This window comes from Mercenaria mercenaria, chromosome 15, assembly GCF_021730395.1.
Source record: "Mercenaria mercenaria strain notata chromosome 15, MADL_Memer_1, whole genome shotgun sequence".
NCBI classification, from domain to species: domain Eukaryota; kingdom Metazoa; phylum Mollusca; class Bivalvia; order Venerida; family Veneridae; genus Mercenaria; species Mercenaria mercenaria.
In genome coordinates, this window is record NC_069375.1 from 7,547,088 (window position 1) to 7,566,674 (window position 19,587).

General features: G+C 34.3%; 1 protein-coding gene across 1 annotated transcript; it reads right to left on the bottom strand.

The window, feature by feature from the left end:
* Nucleotides 1-6,504: 6,504 nt before the first annotated feature.
* On the bottom strand, nucleotides 6,505-9,921 carry LOC123559476 (agrin-like). The gene is made up of 4 exons (XM_045351337.2): nucleotides 9,789-9,921; nucleotides 8,721-8,910; nucleotides 8,136-8,351; nucleotides 6,505-6,658 (listed from the first exon to the last, which is right to left on the bottom strand). Exons 1-4 carry the CDS (start codon nucleotides 9,823-9,825, stop codon nucleotides 6,589-6,591), a joined length of 513 nt encoding a protein of 170 aa, XP_045207272.2. The 5' UTR covers nucleotides 9,826-9,921; the 3' UTR covers nucleotides 6,505-6,588.
* Between the last annotated feature and the right edge of the window lie 9,666 nt (nucleotides 9,922-19,587).

The following is a 19,587-nucleotide window of genomic DNA, read 5'->3' on the forward strand; positions in this document are numbered from 1 at the left end:
ATCTTAACGCGGGGAACAGGCGCGCGTATACGAATATGACATCAGACGTGTCGTGACGTTGAAAATAAGTTGGTTACTTTTTGAAAATCCTTCGCTTGTCATTGGTTAAAAAAGATTTTTGTACTATAACATATAATAATGTTTCCGTACTACATGACTTTTTATTTCACAATACTTTATTAAACTTTTCATTTTTCTAGGGTACTGACGCGAGTTTCATGAATTGTAAGTTAGATGAACCGCACACTTGTTAAAGATTTCAGTCGACATATTGAAGAATGGCTTACTGACATGTACGTTTGCGTTGAATAGTACAGTATTCTTTTATAGATGAACAAAAAATCATGATAAGTGTGGCAATTTTTTCGTCTTAAGTTTAATGATATTGACGGACAGAGAGTCGAACACACAATCACGAAATTGGTAGCTGAACAGCTTTGATAATAAACTTTCAATAGTTATATCGTTATTTAGGTTCGGACATCGACAATTAATTTACGCTAAACATACGGAGTATTCATAACTGTCGGGTCAATACTTACGGACGATAAAAATGAAATCAGTATTTATATAAAATAACACATTACAATTTTTATGTAGGTTTAAATACTAGATGGTGACTCGGAATATGTTCAATAGCTTTCTGTAAATAAAGACATTGTTGGTCTAAGTGATATACTGCATTTTGCAGTGTGAACTGCAAAAATGATTTATATTTATTTATTTACTGAACCGTGGTGAAGTTTCTCAAAAGATGGTATAATTTTTAGGCTTTGGGATTTTAAGACTTAATTTTTAAATCTTGTTTGAAATTTTAATATTTCGTAATTTGAAATGCAAGCTGCATAATATTTTGCATTTTGCAGTTCGAATTGCAAAATGAATTTTTGTTTTGCGTTTCAGAATTCAAGATTTCAATGTCAATTGTGCTTTGTAATTTGAATTGCAAACTGCAAAATATTTTGCATTTTGCTGTTCAAATTGCAAAATGAATTTTTATTTTGCGTTTCAGAATTAAAGATTTCAATGTCAATTGAGCTTTATAATTTGAATTTGATGATTTTAAATTGCAAACTGCAAAATATTTTGCATTTTGCAGTTCGAATTGCAAAATGCATTTTTATTTTCGATTCAATATAGGCCTATGTATCGAACTACGATGAAGGTTCTCAGAAGAAGGTATTTTTTTTAATTTTTTTTATTTTTTTTTTTTGGTGGGGGTGGGGGGGGGGGGGGGGAAGCTTTTCTGGCTTGAAATTTTAAAGTTTCAATATAGGTTGCGTTTCGTAATTTGAATTACAAACTTAAAAATATTTTGCATTTTGCAACTGGAATTGCAAATTGAATTTGTATTTTGCGTTTCAGAGTTCAAGATTTCAATATCAGCTGAGCTTTGTAATATTACATTACATGATTGTTTTTGTAATTGTATTGGCTATAAATGTGTATTTGTCATTTTATGCCAAATAAAGTATATGTTATGTTATGTTATGTTATGTTATGTTATGTTATGTAATATGAATAGCAAACTGCAAAATATTTTGCAATTTGCATTTTGCAGTTCGAATTGCAAAATGATTCAATATGTATTGAACTGCGATGAAGTTGCTCAGAAAGACGGTATTGTTTGGGGTTTTCAAAATTGAAAATTTAACGTTTCAATCTTATTTGCGTTTTATGATTTTAAATTGCAAACTGCAAAATATTTTGCATTTTGCTGTTCAAATTGCAAAATGAATTTTTGTTTTGCGTTTCAGAATTCAAGATTTCAATGTCAAATGCGCATTGTAATTTGAATTGCAAACTGCAAAATATTTTGCATTTTACAGTTCGAATTGAAAAATGAATTTTTACATTAGATTCAATATATGTATTGAACTGCGATGAAATTTCTCAGAAACATGGTATTGTTTGGGGCTTTTCAGGTTTTCAATCTTATTTTCGCTTTGTAATTTGAATTGCAAACTGCAAAATATTTCAAAATATACGCAAATTATCGCAAAAAACCTTCAATATTTAAAATATCATACATATTTATATTTGTTTTTGATACAGAAAAAAGAAATTCTGTTTCAAGTAACTAGCATTCAGTGAGGCATATGTCAAATTACAGTCATTCGTAATACTTTAGACATCCCCCATCCCTTTTGTCCTATTGGGGTTTTACTACAGTCTGCTACGTCGACAAAGATTGTTTTTCTTGAGACCTCGGACGCTTGATTTCGTATACAGACATTCTTTTTTGATCGTACCAAGTGGGAGCTCGTTGGCTCTAACCACGGTTTGATGGCGGGGATCTTGATTTCTGTTGCCCTGGTATTTAAGGGGAGTCAGAAATGGCATCTATTAGCTTTGTGCAACTGATTCATTTATACGGTTTCCAGCATACTGGGGTACATTGTTATTAGAAACTCTTGATGCTTGTATTTCTGCACATAATATAGTCCCAATGTGGAAATATATTTTCACAATTTTTCCGTTCATACTTCTCTTTGCCGAGTAAACTAAACTAGCCTTACCTACTGGCCTTGATTGTGATCTGAGGTCAGTGTACTCAGCCCATATTCTTTTCCTAGCATCGCCAAAAAGACAACTTGTTGGATCTTAACCGGAATTGGAAAAAAAAACGCATTTGAAATTCGAACTGCAAAATGGAAAATATTTCGCGGTTTGCAATTGAAATTACAAGCACAGGAATGATTTTTAAGCCTGAAAATCATTTTCATGGAAAGCAAATCGCGGTATAAATTTCTTGAACCGCAAAATTAAAATCTGGCATAAAACTGCTGTTCTTGACACGTTTCGAGGATGTTTTAACAGGAGAGTAAATGTGTTCTCGTGTTCACGTGCTGTTAAAAACATTTTTTTATATGCGCGTTTTATGCTAGAATTGCGTTAACGCATGTTTATTATATTTTTGTGTTATAACATCATCAGCTATCCCTCGGGATACGTTGCTACTCTCGCCCTCGCCCTCGCCCTACCGAGCTTGGGCACCAACCGATCCCTTGGGATTCTGCAGATGTTATAACAAGAAATAAACGTGCGTTATCCATGCGTTCATTTTGAAAACTAATAATGCAAAACGTAAATGAGAATGAAATGTTGAATTAAAAATTTTGAAAATTTTGCAGTTAGCAATTAAAAAAACAAAGCGCAAAAGTGACTGAAAAGTCCGATTTTAAAGCCTGAAATATATTCATTTTTAAATACTGAAAAGCTCAAAACATCACAATTCATATATAATGAATAATAAGTAAAACTTCATTTTGCCATTTGAATCGCAATTCGCAGAAAAGAAAAACGATATTCAATGTTATAGCCCGAGTTGCTAAAAATATTAACATTTTTCATGGAAAGCAAATTGCAGATTATATATATCTCTCGAACTGCAAAATAAAAGTTCATTTTGCAATTCGAACTGCAAAGTGCAAAATATTTTGCAGTTTGCAATTCAAATTACAAAGTGCAAATTAGATTGAAATCTTCAATAATAAGGCCTGAAAGGCAAAAATAATAGATTATTTCTTAGAAAGAGAATTGCCATCCATATATATCTTGAACCACAAAATAAAAATGCATTTTGCATTTCGAATTGTAAAATGCGAAATGTTTTGCTGTTTGCAATTCAAATTACAAAGTGCAAATTAAAGTGAAATGTTAAATTTCAAAGCCTAAAAAAATGCGCTTCATATGTATCCCGAATCGCAAAATAAAAATTCATTTTGCAATTCGAACTGCAAAATGTTTTGCAGTTTGCAATTCATATTACAATGTACAAATTAGACTGAATTGTTAAAGTTTCAATCCTAAAAAGCCCAAAACAATAACAGCTTTCTCGGAAAGCAACGCGGTTCATACAAATCTTGAATTGCAAAATAAAAACGCATTTTGCAATTTGAATCGCAAACTGCAAAACAGTTTGTGGTTTTCAATTCGAATCGCAATCTGCTAAACAGTTTGCAATTCGAACTGCAAAATGCAAAACAGTTTGCGGTTTGCACTTCGGACTGCAAAATGCAAAACAGTTTGCAGTTTGCAATTCGAATTGCAAACTGCAGACCAACTTAACGCCTATTTTGGGTCAGTGGTGTAAGTTTTCCCGACACATTTTGCAAACTTATGCAAGTTGATATTTGCCTACTGTCATTGAATTTGTTCTGTAAGATGCTAATGTCATTGTATATATTGTAAATACTCAGAGTGCTTAATATATTTATGGTATATTGATATATGTATAGCCTAAATTGTTGCATGTATTGTACTTTGAATAATTACTTTATGTTAACTGTATATAAACGCATGTACTCTTCCTGTGTGGAGGTAATAAAGAATTCTATCTGTATTGGACATAAAGGTAAAATTTCCGATACCTGCGTCACCACTTAATCTCCCATTGGCAATTTTAAGATCAGTACTAAGACACAAATCTAAAAGCTTATTTCCTGATGAATTAACAATATTATCCATCGATTTTCTTTCAGGCAAAATATTACTGGTATCATTTAAAACACTATTTTCTATTGAGTGAATATAACGGTCTAAATGATCATTTTCTTCTAACATATCGAATTTGTCGCCGCATCTTGCATTCAAGTCTCCAGAAACGGATATTTTACCATATTGAGAATATTTTCGCACACCATTTTCAAGTGTTTCGAAAAAACCACTTTCATGCATATTAAAATAAACAGAATTGCTAGGAGGTATATATAAAAAAAACAAAGAAATACATCATAATCGTTGTGAAAAAAGTCCTTGCTCAGTATAAACATGCATCTTCTGTCTTTACATCTGGAATCAAGCACGTTAAGCCGAATATCTAGTTTGTACTAATTCATTTCTACGGTGTTCCGTTTGGACAATCGTGACGTTTTAGTGAATCCTAAACCGCGATGTACGAAGGTACGATGACGAAAACGCGATGGCACGATGATGAAACAACGATGGTACGATGGTGAAAACGCAATGGCACGATGTGAAATGTCGATGTAATATCGCGTTTTCGTCATTTCACCATCGTACCATCGTACCATCGCGTTTTCGTCATCGTACCATCGCGTTAGCACCATCGTGCCATCGCGTTTTCACCATCGTACTATCGCGTTATCACCATCGTACCATCGCATTTTCACCATCTTACAATCGCCTTCCGGTGGTCATGCGCAGTGGTACTGTATATATGTCAGTAATATACAGGCTTGATGCAATCTCATTTTCACATTGTACTATTTACCTTCTACATTCTAACAAGAATAAGCTGAGTTTGAATAATATCATGTAACTATTACACCCAGCTTTTTATTTGCTTTCATGCTTACATAAAACACAAAGGACGTGGCCTTGAAGATTTTACACTGACAGTTTAATAAACTGAGAACTGAACATGTTGCAAAACATTTTGAAAAACAGCAGAATCTAAATAGTAAATTTCTTCTCACAAAATACATTGAGATAAATTCATCTATTGTTGAGGCATACAGACACTAAATAGAAAAATGGCGCGAAAAAAATGATAGTCGCATAATGGCGGATACAAATAGTTCTCAGTTTTTTTTGCTCTGTAGAGCTATTTTCCTTATTTTCTTTGCAATTTTTTTTGCTAAAATGACATGACAGATCTATGCTTGACATGTAGGTAGCATTTTCATAATGAAATAACAACATGACAAAATTTTTCATGGAAACTTAGATCATACACCACCAGTGTAATTTGGGGTCTCATTTTTTAGCTGATTTTGCAGTTTGTGTGTTTGACTGAAATTATTTTTCTTGCATCAAACATGACCCCCACTTTTATTTTGATTTTTATTTAGCATTGACAATACTCTTCAAGAAAATGTAGGTTACAGACATTTAAAATGGGTCCAGATGTGTGCTGCGGCCATTGGAAATAGGTCAACTTTATATAGAATAAAGAACAACAACTATTTAGTGTGTTATAACCTTGACAAAAATACAAGTGCACGAAACTACGCATTCCTAACCGGAAGGCGATGGTACGATGGTGAAAACGCGATGGTATGATGGTGAAACCGCGATGGTACGATGGTGATAACGCGATGACACGATGGTGAAAACGCGAAGGTACGACGGTGAAACCGCGATGATACGATGGCGATACCGCGATGGCACGAAGGTGAAATCGCGATAGTACGATGGTGAAAACGCGATGGCACGATGGTCTGAGTGTCCTCTCAATAGCAAAACAATAACTTATTCAAGTAGTTACGTCTTTATAAAACATTTCTACATAAAATAACACCAGATTAAAATAATTATATATTATGACACCAGTTACAGTAGCCACTTGTCACTATGTATGTGAGGCTGTTGTCTGGGTTGGGAAGTCATAGCTTCCAGCTTCATTTAGTTACTTCCGTCAGTGCCCATGTGCACACTAATTAGGAGTTGATGATAGATCGGTACAGTTTTTGAATTAAAATTTTGAAAATATCAATGGTCTTAGCTGTTGATAGAAGGTTAGAAAATGATAAATTAAGATTCTTTTCATGCAATTTATTTTCAAAGTCGGCATATGAACAATTTATTTATCTCACACATTCAAACAACCAGGGCTTGACATTTTCATGGACATTTCGATCTATCAGCGACTGTAAGCGTCGGGTTTGAACATTTTGCTTTAGAAAGCTCACACCTGTAAAAAGTAAATTTCAAATAAACAAAAGATCCTCACGCCGCACGCATGATACGAAATATATACAGAAAATGTGTAGAAAGTGGCCTTTGATATCTAAGATTAATTTGTAACATTCGCCGCGACACGACGTGATAGCAGTGCCACATTGATAAGGTGAAAATTTGACGAAAGTTAAACGAAAGGTTCTCCAGGGTTTTTCGAAATATGTGTTTAAAATGAAACAGTGATCAGAGCTATTTGAAACTATATCTTTAATATTTGAGCGAAATGCATGTAAATACTTCAACGAGTTTACGAGATACACGGTGTGGATATGCAGTTGAAGGCTCAAATATGTGGCCTTGAGTTGTGACCCTTAGCTCGAACCAGGCCAGTTAAAATATTGTTCTGCAAATTTCTTGTTTAGATAAACATTTTGTTTTTACCAAGTTTCATGAAAATACTTAAAAGGATTTGGGAGATATATACTGGACACGAAACCGTTGAACGATGAAAACTATATCCGTATAGGCATACAGACACTAAATATGAAAATGGCGCGCATAATGGCGTATTCAAATAGTCCTCAGATTGTTTTTGCTCTGTAGAGCTATTTTCCTTATTTTCTTTGCATTTTTTGCTTAAATCACATGAAAGATCCATGCTTGACATGTAGATAGCATTTTCATAATGAAAAAATAACATGACAGAATTTTTCATGGATACTTAAATCATACACCACCACTATAAGTGTGGGTCTAATATTTTAGCTGATTTTAGCTGATTTTGGATTTTGTGTGTTTGACTGAAAATATTTTTCTTGCATCAAACATGACCCCAACTTTCCTTTTGATTTTTATTCAGCACTGACAATATTTTTTCAAGAAAATGTAAGTTACAGACATTTAAAATGGGTCCTGATGTGTGCTGCAGCTATTGGAAATATGTCAATTTTATACAGAATAAAGAAGAGCAGCTATTTAGTGTGTTGTAACCTATATCCAGGAACTGACAGCCGAAACGTCTCCACGGACGCATGATTTTCTTCGTCAGGAGGCCGAACAAGAATGTCATTTTCCTGTTCAGTTGCGATTCTTGTAAGCACAAATGACCGAAAAGTTTTAACATTTTAGAGGTGTTAATGTGTACAATACACAAATAATCAGGTCTCTTTGAAAATCTACTTTCGTTGAAGAAATAACTCCAGACTCTGGGTCTAGAGGTCAAGTTACCGGACCCCTAGTCACTGCCTTATTGTTTGCAAAATAGTATAAATCAATTTCCACCCTGCAAGCAACTTATATCACTTTTTTGCAAAGTTGTCCGATGTTTATCCAACGGATAGCGTCAGGTTTGCATGTCTAATATCGGGGCAGAATTTTAAACTTATATCGGGCTGCCAATGTAAAACCAAAATACGAAGGCAAATATTAGTAACGCACAATCCGCCATCACTCTAAAACCAGAAAACTTACTGTAATTTGCAGTTACTTACTGATTCACATACAGTTGACCATCAGATCCGCATAAAATTTGTACCCCATTTGAACAGCTGAGGGTATTTATATTTTGACAGAATACATTCATAATGATAGATTGGACTGGATCCGCAGTTGTTGAAGGTGTCGTCTGCTGGCAGGGTCCGTGGTTTCTCAGCTTCAATGGATTAAGATAGGACCGAAATTCGCACACCGCATGTGCAAATCTGCAACTAGTATAAAATAAAAAGTAGACTAAGATGTCATTTAATTAATATTTTATTTTTTTCTGACAGTTTGTTCGTGTCTGTGTACAGACACTTACTGCTTAAGTTTAAAACTTGTGTCAACTGTGTTGAGAAGATCATAATTAATATTTTATAGTGCTATATAGTAATTAATGTTCAGCATTATTTTGTTTAGACACGTGTTACGCCAGTTGACACATAATTGGAATAAATAAATCATTTTTAAACATTTTTCTTTCAATCGAGATTTTTATGAAGCTGTATGATGCAAAGCATGTGTCGTCCACATGTTACGAAACACAATTTAAAACTTGCATTTTTGTCTAAATCTAGAATTTTAACATTCTGTCTTACTGGTTTCCATAGGTGACACCGTCTGATCCACACACTTTCTCATCTCCTTGGGTCACGTGTCTAGCACAGTCAACTAGAAGGATCTCAAGACAAAGTTTCTCGCTATAGTGCAGCTCTACGTCAACAATAGCGGCATCAACTTCTCCTGCGTTAACCCCGCTTCCGTGACCGTGCTGACCTTCCACTAACCCTTATAATAGATAAAATAATGTTCGAAAACGACGACGCTGATAAAAGTTTAACGTTTAAAGATGACACAGAACGAAAACATTTTCAAACCTACGCACACTGACGAGTTGGAAAATAAATCATTGCATTGCGAATGAATATGATATGACTTTCCCTTGATATACTCTTGATCGCATTCACTTACATTTTTGCATTGTAGGCAGCTACAGTACTTGTTCGTGTACGCATTGGAGAATATCAGAACATGGTTAGTGAGGGGAGGGGGGAAGGGGGAGTAGATGGGGTGTTTTTGCGGGGATGGGGCGGCGGAAAGTGGTTGTCCTACTCTCACATTCTCTTTGTCTGTTGTTACCATGATTCCTCGGATTTTTGCGGACTTAATGTTTATTGTTTTAATTATGCTATTATTTGACCGTTGATGGTTTCTGCACGGTATATTTTCTTGGGTTTAATGCTAATATTGTGAGAATATATGATGTCGATATAGTTATTTTCAAAATGAATACCATTTAAAAATGATATTTCCATCAAACTTTTAGAGATCACGTGATATTAAAAATAAGCCCCTCGGCTTGATAAATTAAATTTTGAAAGTGCCATTCGTGGCCACAGGTAAGTGACGTCAAAGACATTGCTTATGCTTCAGTATCTATCATGACCCGGTTTGACTAAGTGGTATCCTCGAAAACACAAACAATTCCAGTTTGTTATGGGAGATAAACTATCCAATATAACACTATAAAATGACTTGAAAAGAAATGCAAAATGTCAACCATACAACTTTTTTTTTCAACATTCTCCATCTCCAATTACTTTCCAAACTTTTTCTTTAGATAATAGATTAATTTTTAAAGAAATACAGTAAGAACAAGAACAAACCTATCGACAGAAAAGCCAAACATAATATAGACACCATATTGAATTCTTATTTCAAATGCTTATCTGATTTTCTAACATTGGAGCTGTAGAATATTGGATAATTAGGCCACGACTATCTACACCACGCCTCCAGCTTTAATTATCATAGTGCCGTGCTATCTGGAGAGACATGTAGAGAAAAATACAGACTAAAAGTGATTTATTTGCGATAAGGGGTCTGTTTTAGAGGTGGTTAATCAGACATTGGCTAAGTAATGCATAAAAACCTTTAACACCTTAATATTTACTCTTAACGATGTTTAGTGAGTACTTAATACCTAGATACTTAGATACAATGTATTTACAAGAGTTTTTTTTAAAGTGAAAGGCAATGTTGTTTTTATGTTAATTCCATCTGCTAGGATTTCTTAAATTATTTAAAAAAGTGAAAGAACTTTCAAAATCGGCTTGAAAACGACAAAGTTATGAGCATTTAAATACTTGATAAAAAAATGGCAGCCGTTTAGTTTCCATGGCAACAAAACAACAAAATGGCGGATTCATTAAATTTCTCGATACATATTTGAACTGTATTTACTTATTTCTGTAAAATAATTTCTCTACTTTTTCGAGCTATAATGAAAGTAATTACCATGTTTTACATTTCGACTCAAGAAACATATGAAATTAATATATTTTAAAGGTTATTTGCTAAATAAAGAATTCAGTAGTGTGTAAATGACGTCATGAACAAACTAAAATGGTTGCCTCCATGATCAGCCATTTTCTTAAATTACAAACCGCCAGATTTTTTTTCAGTAGTGGTCCGGTTTAAAAAAAAATCTTTCAGCGTTATGAAAGGCTTGAGGATGGCTTTCATATGAAATTAACTTATTTTCAGGCATTCCTTACCCTTTAAAATTGATTTTCCTATTCTTGTTGCCCAACCAACATAGAGATATTTAAGCATAAGTGTATCTTTGATAAACATAATAATCCTAGAAAATTATATAGATGTACTGTTAGAACTATTGCACTATGTTTGTCGAAGGTTGACAGAGAAAGTTACATAGCCGAAATTCAGAAGAAATGTAAGTTTGTAAAATATATATTACCTCCCTTCATCTATCTTGTGCAACCAAAATATAGATGGGAAATAAATGAATTCTGAAGCTGCATACATTTGAACCTTGCATTTTGGTTCTGATTCTTGAAGTTTTCCATTATTTATCAAATGCAAATGTAAAACTAAATATTCAAAAGCAACAGCCACTTAAATAATAAAGGGAGGGAAGTATGAAATTTTATTTTAAGAAAAAAAAAAGAAATATAAATTTCTAACAGGAATCTATGAAATGAGTCCTTGTTCCTTAAATGGATCACTTAAATTGAAAAATGTCATAAAATCTTGCTTAAACGTGATTGATCTCCTTTAAATGTTTTAAAGCATTAAAGGTGTCTTTCTAAAGAATATTTATTTTTTGTTCTCAATGTACACAAAACTGAGAGAATTTGGCCATATCCGGCAAAAATCAAGGAATGAAAACTGGAAGTAATGAAAAAATCATAAAAATGAACATGAAAGGTTAAAATTAAGGTAGTTCTGCACGTTTGATAAACCGGAAGTGATGGCGTAACGTCATTTATCCGGAAAACGTAGAATAAAGCCTGGATTCGGCGTACGGAAATGAAAATCATTTCATGACTTTATGGCTACCCATGAGTAAATTTATTACAATGGCAGCGTAACTATCTTTCTAAAGTTAGAATATGATATTAAAACATCTGACACGTTATATAATTCAAAATAATTGCTTAAAACCAGCTTGAAATGTGTGGGTCACCCTAAGTATTGGCAAATATCTCATAAGCAAGCACACGGACCTATACATTTTATTTCACCACATTATAGGCCATATGTTTATTTACGACTGTGAGAAGTTTCATTAGAATCTATATTGTAGAAAAAATTCTATTCGCGAAAATGTTATGAAAATTGTGATTTTCCCATAGACTTCCATTATGAAAACTGGCATGATGTCCTAATTTTTCAAATCAGTCTAGCAAAAAATCAAGCACACGACCATATCTTTTTTATTTGCTGAATTTTCTAAGTATATTCGGAAGTTTTGAAAAATCAGGGTTTTATCAAATTCTACATTGTAGAAAAAATTTTGATCCAAACGTGCAGAACTACCTTTATTTATAAATGTAAACGCTTTGATGTCTGAAATCACATTTTTTCACCCTGATGCTGCTAATAATTACATATTTTGTGTCAATATCTATAATTTAACCCTTAGCCTGCTGGCGACAAGTGATTCTGCACATCATGGTCAGCACTGTTCGCTATACATTCAGTAAATTTTCAGTGAACACCCCTTCGAATGATAAATGGTATTTTCCAAATTGAATGATGGACCAGTCCATTATAGAAATTTAGCAGGGTAAAGGTTAAGTGGCAGGGGATCAGGTTGGAACTTGGGTCCCAATCGCGTAAAAAAATATATATAGTACCCTTATTCAACGTGTAGAAATACCAATTTTATAGTATTTAAAGTTATTTTTTTTTAAGAAATCAGTATATATGTGCATCTAATTAAAAATAACAGATGCGAATATTTGGCTGCACCTACAAGGTGGCCAGCCCATATGACTTTTGGATACTATACACACGGAGAAAACGTCTCCATTCATATAACATTTTGCCTATATTTTCCTAATTACTTAAAATAATGTGCACTGCATCGAAGACAGCAAACAAATGCTTTCATCCGCACAAAGCATCTGCAAAAGTTCTCAGTACTTTTCTCAAACACTTCTTTTCTGGACTAAATGTGTAGATAACGTACACACATTCGCAGTTGGGTGAACTGTTTTAGAAAAGTACTGAGAACTGATTGCAGACGTTTTGTGCGAAGGAAAACACTCATTTTGCTACTCTTTATCTTAGCACTGGCCCTAACGGAACACCGTGTGTATTCCATTTTGACAGTATTGTTGAAAGTAATGCAGTTACGAATATGCATACAGGGAAAACATTTTAAAATGTTTATCGATGAAAAATACACGTCTACGTTAATTATGCTGTACAGAAATTTGCACACAATATAATCTTGAATACTACCAATATGTTTTGTTTTTTTTTCAACTATCTTTGCGTGATATTATTTTAAAGATGAATTATCCACACCCATAATCAGTTTACAAAACAAAAACAACAAAAAAAAAAAAAAAAAAAACAATGAATATCCCAACTAGCAATTTATCTTCTTGTGCTTTTCTCAGACCTCTTCTGTAATGACATGCCTTTACTCCTTTGAGGTAAACTTGCTTTCCTTTTCTTACTTCTAGATAAATGCCCAAAAGACAGTGCTATACCTCAGATGTTTTGCTTTATTCTGCAAACATCCTTTGCTTAAGTAAAACATGCTTTGCTTTTAGGAAAGTAAGGGTGTCTGTGGTTTTCCACTTTTTTATTTTGCTATGTCCTCGATTCCAGAAGTCTGAAAGGAAACAAATAACTGTCCCATAGTATTTATATATCATTGTGACTTAAAGATTTATTTAAAAAAAATGTACCTAATATTTATCGGTTGTGCTTCTGCTATATTACATAATTCTATTCCATTCAAGCGATTTAAGTATGGATAACAACACTAACCCGCGACAGCAACGCATTGCGGGATCATAAACAGAAGAGACATCAGTTGAAAATTATAGTATCTAAGGGTAGTATCTTATTTTCATCAAATAATGTAAAACGTGAATAATCAGCGAATAAAATAGTGCTGCAAACTATTTTCCAGAATTATATATGAATAGTCTCAAAAATATAGCAAAATTGTACGAATATTGAAAGATTTCAAAAATATAGGAAATTACCTCAAAATAGAGCAATGGTTGATAGCCTGCTGTAGGTTTGAGCAACACCCCTTGACACCTGTAGGCGGAGCTACCATATCTAAGATTTAGAGAAGGACAGATGGAAAGATAAAAAAGGTTGCATCAATTATGTTCTCAGTCTCAAGGCCAAGAACCTTGACCGTTAATCGTCTTACCCCTAAAGTGAGAGGGGTCATCTACTGACCACAGGCATAAAACTTTAATCTGAAAGTAATTCCAGTTTATGACGGCTATGGTAGTACGATATGTCTTTTGACCAACGAACCCAAAAATAATAGGGGTTATCTACTGATGACATGTAATTATCACAAGAAGTTTGAATACCTTGAACAGTTTTTCAAGCTGTGCTCCGGAAACAAATATCGAGGGCAAATTTGAACTTTGAGCTTTATTTTTGACCACCTTGACCACCGAACTACCGACCAGGATAAGGTGACTGCAATCGCCTGATCTCAATACCATATATTTTAATTATGTTTTAATCATGTAATTTATGAATACGCATAATTATTAAAAATAATTAAGATAGTGTGTCTACCGCCTGTAAATACTAGCACTGCTGCTGATGTTGTTGTAGATTGAAAAATATTTCAGCGTCTCATTACTGCCAAAAATATAGGTGAAAGTGAAAGTAGAAAAGTTTTAAATCGAAAAAAAAAATCTTTAAATAAATCGATACACAGTATATATATTTCTTTGCTACAAATGCACATAGACGGATGAAACTCATCAATAAACCACACGGGTCATACTGTATTATGAAATTCTTTTCAACAAGATCTGTGCGATGACTTTAAAATCTTTCATTGGCGAAATATACAGGCACATATCCACTTTCGGACTGAAACGGTCCTATTTCACAACTTTAATTCTCACGTCAAGAAATGCTTTCGACCATTATACATAAAAATGTAACCATTTCTAAGTTAAACTACATTGCCCGTTTTTTTTTTAAATAAGGTCTTAAACAAAGAGAGGGTGAGAGTTGATATATATATATATATATATTTTTTTTTTTACTTTCTGTAACAAATTTACATTTATCGTATTGTTCCGGTCATAAGCGCCTCCTCGGATGTATCATAGGTACTTTTTTTCAAGTTATCTCCTAAAAGAACTACTGTACAGCCGGTATTTGCAGGCGATAAATTACATCAAAGGCACATCTTCGTACGGTCTGTCTACAAGATAGCTACAAAATTAGTGAAAAGACCAAAAGAGTTTTAAACTGTTTACCAGCTCACCCGAAAGGAAAAAAAGTACAATTGTATTCTGTTTTACCTTTTAAACGACACTATTTATGTATATATGAATTATCTGAACAGAACAAATTTGACGTGGTATTTTTTAATTTCTATGTTCTGTGTAGTCTTTTGTTATATTTTAACCGTATGGCTCAAGCTGAGACTTCTGCACATTTCTCAAATTAACATAGTAATAGAATGAAATTTTAACATAGAATACACTCAGTGAAATTCTTCATTCATGTGTGTTTGCTAGATATGAAAGTTAAAAAGGACTACGAAAATATGGTGGGCCTTTGATAAGGTATATTTATTAAACTCTCGAGTCAGACAGTTTTAGCTTTAAGCTGTATTATCACATAAGTATAAGTCAGTGTTGTTGAAATGCAATGTTGTATTTGGCTCGAGTGGATTTTGCCACTCTGATTATGATAATATTAGCCAAAATTGACTATATTTATGTAATAAGGCTTAAAACGCATTTGAAACGGTGAACTGTTTAACGCATGGAAGATCGAGAAGCAAATGTTACGTCATGTTTTAATATTTTTTGGAGTTGAATACATTGCTTTGTATTCGTTAGGGAAACACGTGCAGAAAAATTGTAGGTACATAATATTTTATCTAACTTACCTCCTTAAAGATAAGTAGTTAATGAGAAAACATATATACCGTAGTTCTCTGTGAAACTTGCCATTGAAATGAAAAACGGATGGACGTATTTTATCCATTCTAAAATGATTTGTGGACAATACTTTGTTAACAGACCGTGTGATATATACAAGGCATTTCAAGAGGTAGTGTTTAGCTGTGTTTAATACGAGAAGACATAATTTGGGATAAAAATGTGACATTAGTAGCGTTAACTATGTTCCGTTAGGGCCAGAGCCTGCTCCATGTAAACGCGAAGCGCGAAGGTACGACGGTACGATGTTGAAGCGCGACAGTACGATGGTAATAACACGACAGTACGATGGCGAAGCGTGACAGTACGACTATGTTAAACAAGATATTTAAGAAATAATATACTCCAAACAGTTTGTTTGGAGTTTAGATGCGAAGGAGTTAGATCTATATCACGAGGGCGCAGCCCGAGTGATATTATAATACGCATGTAAACGACAAATACTGATTTTATTCACGCACAAATCACTATTTGAGATATATTATTTCGATTCTAACACGTTATCAAGGAGTATTATGTACGTCTTTGCCGATATCCACCAAATATTTGCCTTATTTCTGTTGATTTCTTTTCCAGCGCGCCGCTATGCCGTCTAACGCCATGACGTAATAATTGTGACGTCAGAAAAATGAATTGTTGAATAATAACACACAGTTTTCAGCCTTCTTTGTTTAATAGGAAATCAAATCGGGTCATGTTAGAATAGTAAGTAAATCCAAAGCTCGTCCCTCCGTCTGACGTCATGCAGACTAAGTGAATTCTTTTGCGCGTGCTTGACAGGAAGGCGACAGTACGATGGTGAAGCGCGAAGGTGCGATGGCGAAGCGCGACAGTACGATGGTGACTATGACGTACCATTGGGTCAAAAGTCAGAAATCGCTCGTGCGGTACCATAATACACGGTAAGCGTGTAAATTTACACGCTAACCGTGTAAATTTATACTTTGAGCGTGTTTTTTTACACGGTTAGCGTATAAAATACACGCTAAGCGCGTAAATCTACACGCTTACCGTGTAAATTTACACGCTCAACGTGTATTTTCGTTGACCCGATTCCTAATTTAGAATTCGAGCGAATAGACCAATCAAAATTAGTTTAGAACTGCAAAAATGACCAGTAGTATGTCGTCTTCTGTATCCATATGAAATAAAATGCAGACAGCAGTAGTTTCTTAAACGAGTGTATATTATTAAATGGGAAATAATTTACAACTAAAAACAAATTGAGAATACTTTCATTGAAGAAATTGATAATATTTATTTCCGGGTAGCCAATGACCGGCTGCGCGAAGTCCCAGTTATGTATATGATGCGTACCTGTAACTAACAAACTTACACTGAAATGGATAATAATTTATAACTACAGCGGAATGGAGAATTATTTCATTGGCGAAATGGATAATATTTATTTCTGGGTAGCCAACGACTGGCTACGCGAAGTCCCGGTTATTTATTTGATGCGTATGTCGCCGATGGTCGCACTACGCCCTTTGATGGGGAAGGCAGAGCTGGGACAAGATATTTGTTTGTCTATTTGTCTGTATCAATATCTAACAAACGCAGGTTCGATTACTCAGAAGATGTATTCTATATAATTTAGATGACCTGTAACAAATAATGAAACAACATAAATATATAATCTCATATATGTATATATATGTGGTTATTACAATTGACATTATGAACGGTGGTGTGACGAATGAATTACGGACAAAGCAAACAATGACCCGACATTTCAAACCGAATATCTCAACAAATATTGAATAACCAACTAAGATAATTATTACATATATGGCAAAAATATACAACAATATAGGACAATCATTTACCTGTAGATATATGAATGTATAACTACAAAAATGGCATTTTCATTTGATGCACAGAAAATGGCGTTTGTTTATTTGTATTTGAATAATGGCTGTAAAGTGAAAGTAAGTAATCGATTGGTTATGACAATCACGTGTTAGAGTTAGTAAAGAAAGGTAACCGTGCAATAATATCTCTAAACTACGGAGTACTGGACTAAACTTCTAACTTACAATGACTTACGATCAAACAACTTCAAATACTACTGATAGACAGCTAAACTAGACTAAAGTAGACACGGAATAATTGCAATGTATGGGGAATAAGAAAATAAGTGAACACTGGTACTATTTAGTTTTAAATATGATTTATTACTTATTAATGGATATACACCCTATGACATATTCCCCCCTGTTTGAAAATGGCGTCTCGACATTCAGTAAAGTGAAAGTAAATATAGTTCAGTGCAAACATACACACAAATAAACGCCAATACAGTCACAAGTACAAACATGCATAGATACGCATGTCTAAACACAGACACAAATATAAGCATACATGTCCACAACTCGACATGATACACGCTACTGCTTATTACTGCTCTAGCTAAAAAAATAAAGGTACATATAAACATATACACTATGTCATTAAATCAATGAAAACAAATACATGTATATGGAAAGTTATTTCCTGTAAAATGAAGTACAATGTCATGTTATAACAATTGTTACAAGTGGGAGTCTAAGACTTCTCTATGAAACCACTTGTATCCATGTACACAATTGTATCATAATATGATCTCTAGTGCATGGCAAACTGACTAAGACCTAATAATACTGAATATATACTGTGTACTTGCATGGTCTCCAATATACAGCAAACTGCATTTTACCTGTAAATTTATACACGCATATGCTATCATAAAATACATAATTTATACATGGCTAATTCACAAAATAATTCATTTGTATTAACAATGTGTCAGTATGAATATGATATGGGTAAATATATACACTGTGCTCTAATCTGAATATTAACCGGTCACTGTCTACTAGTAATGAATTCACCGGACGTTTGCCACTGCGGAGGTTTCCGAATTCTCTTTGAGCGACGAAGTGGAATTTTATCCTCGTTGTCAGAAGTCTCGTCTTCCGAGTAGGGTTTGCTGTCTGATCTACGCTGGGGAATCACGTACCTCGAGACAGGCTGGTCTTCACCACTGTTATCCTCGACTGCTTCAGGTAAGTATCCATCATCAATAGAATTGGTAACGCCAAGGGGAAGGAGAAGATTGCTATGTAGTCGCCTTACACGTCTGGCTCTAGGATTGTCCTTCCTGACGTCCTAGACGGGTATATCAGGATTGGGCTGATCCAACACGATATAGGGCTCGTCTTCCCATCTGTCAGCAATCTTCTGTTTCCCTCTCAGTGTCACGTTCCTCACTAGTACCAGGTCACCAGGTATGACCTTCACCGCTCGAGCCTTCCGGTCGTAATGCCGTTTATTGACCTCAGCTGTTTTCATGGTGATTTCCTTGGCTTTTCTGTAAGAGATAGACAGGCGCTCGCGTAACTTCCGTGTGTACTCATCCTTGTACTTAGCACCGATATCGTCGGTACGCAGTCCAAGAAGAGCATCTATGGCAAGCCTAGGATGCCGACCAAACATAAGGTAGTACGGTGAATAGCCAGTACTACCATGAATGGTGGCATTATAGGCATGAACCATAGGGGAAACGTATGACTTCCAGTCTGATTTTCTGTCCTCGTCAAGGGTACTTAGCATCTTGATCAGGGTTTGGTTGAATCGCTCGACCATACCGTTGCCCATATAGTCCGGTCAATTTATATTTTGACCTAAAACTAATTGCAAAAGTAATGCTCACTGTGAAAATACATTAAGTATGCTTCAACATTTACAGAACAAAAAGTCTAGGAAAATCTAATAAGTGGAAAGCAAAAAATAAGACATTTTATTTCACTGAAAATTTTGCACAAATTTTTGACCCGTTCGGCTTGCCATACCATACAAAGCGTTTGACATACACGGATTGATCATGAATGTGCGTCTGTACGATTGTATAATGTGTCTGCAAATTACTGGGGAATACAAGAAGATCTTCTAACTTCTTAACTATTGTTACAAGTAAGTATCAATAAATACTATTTATTCATTT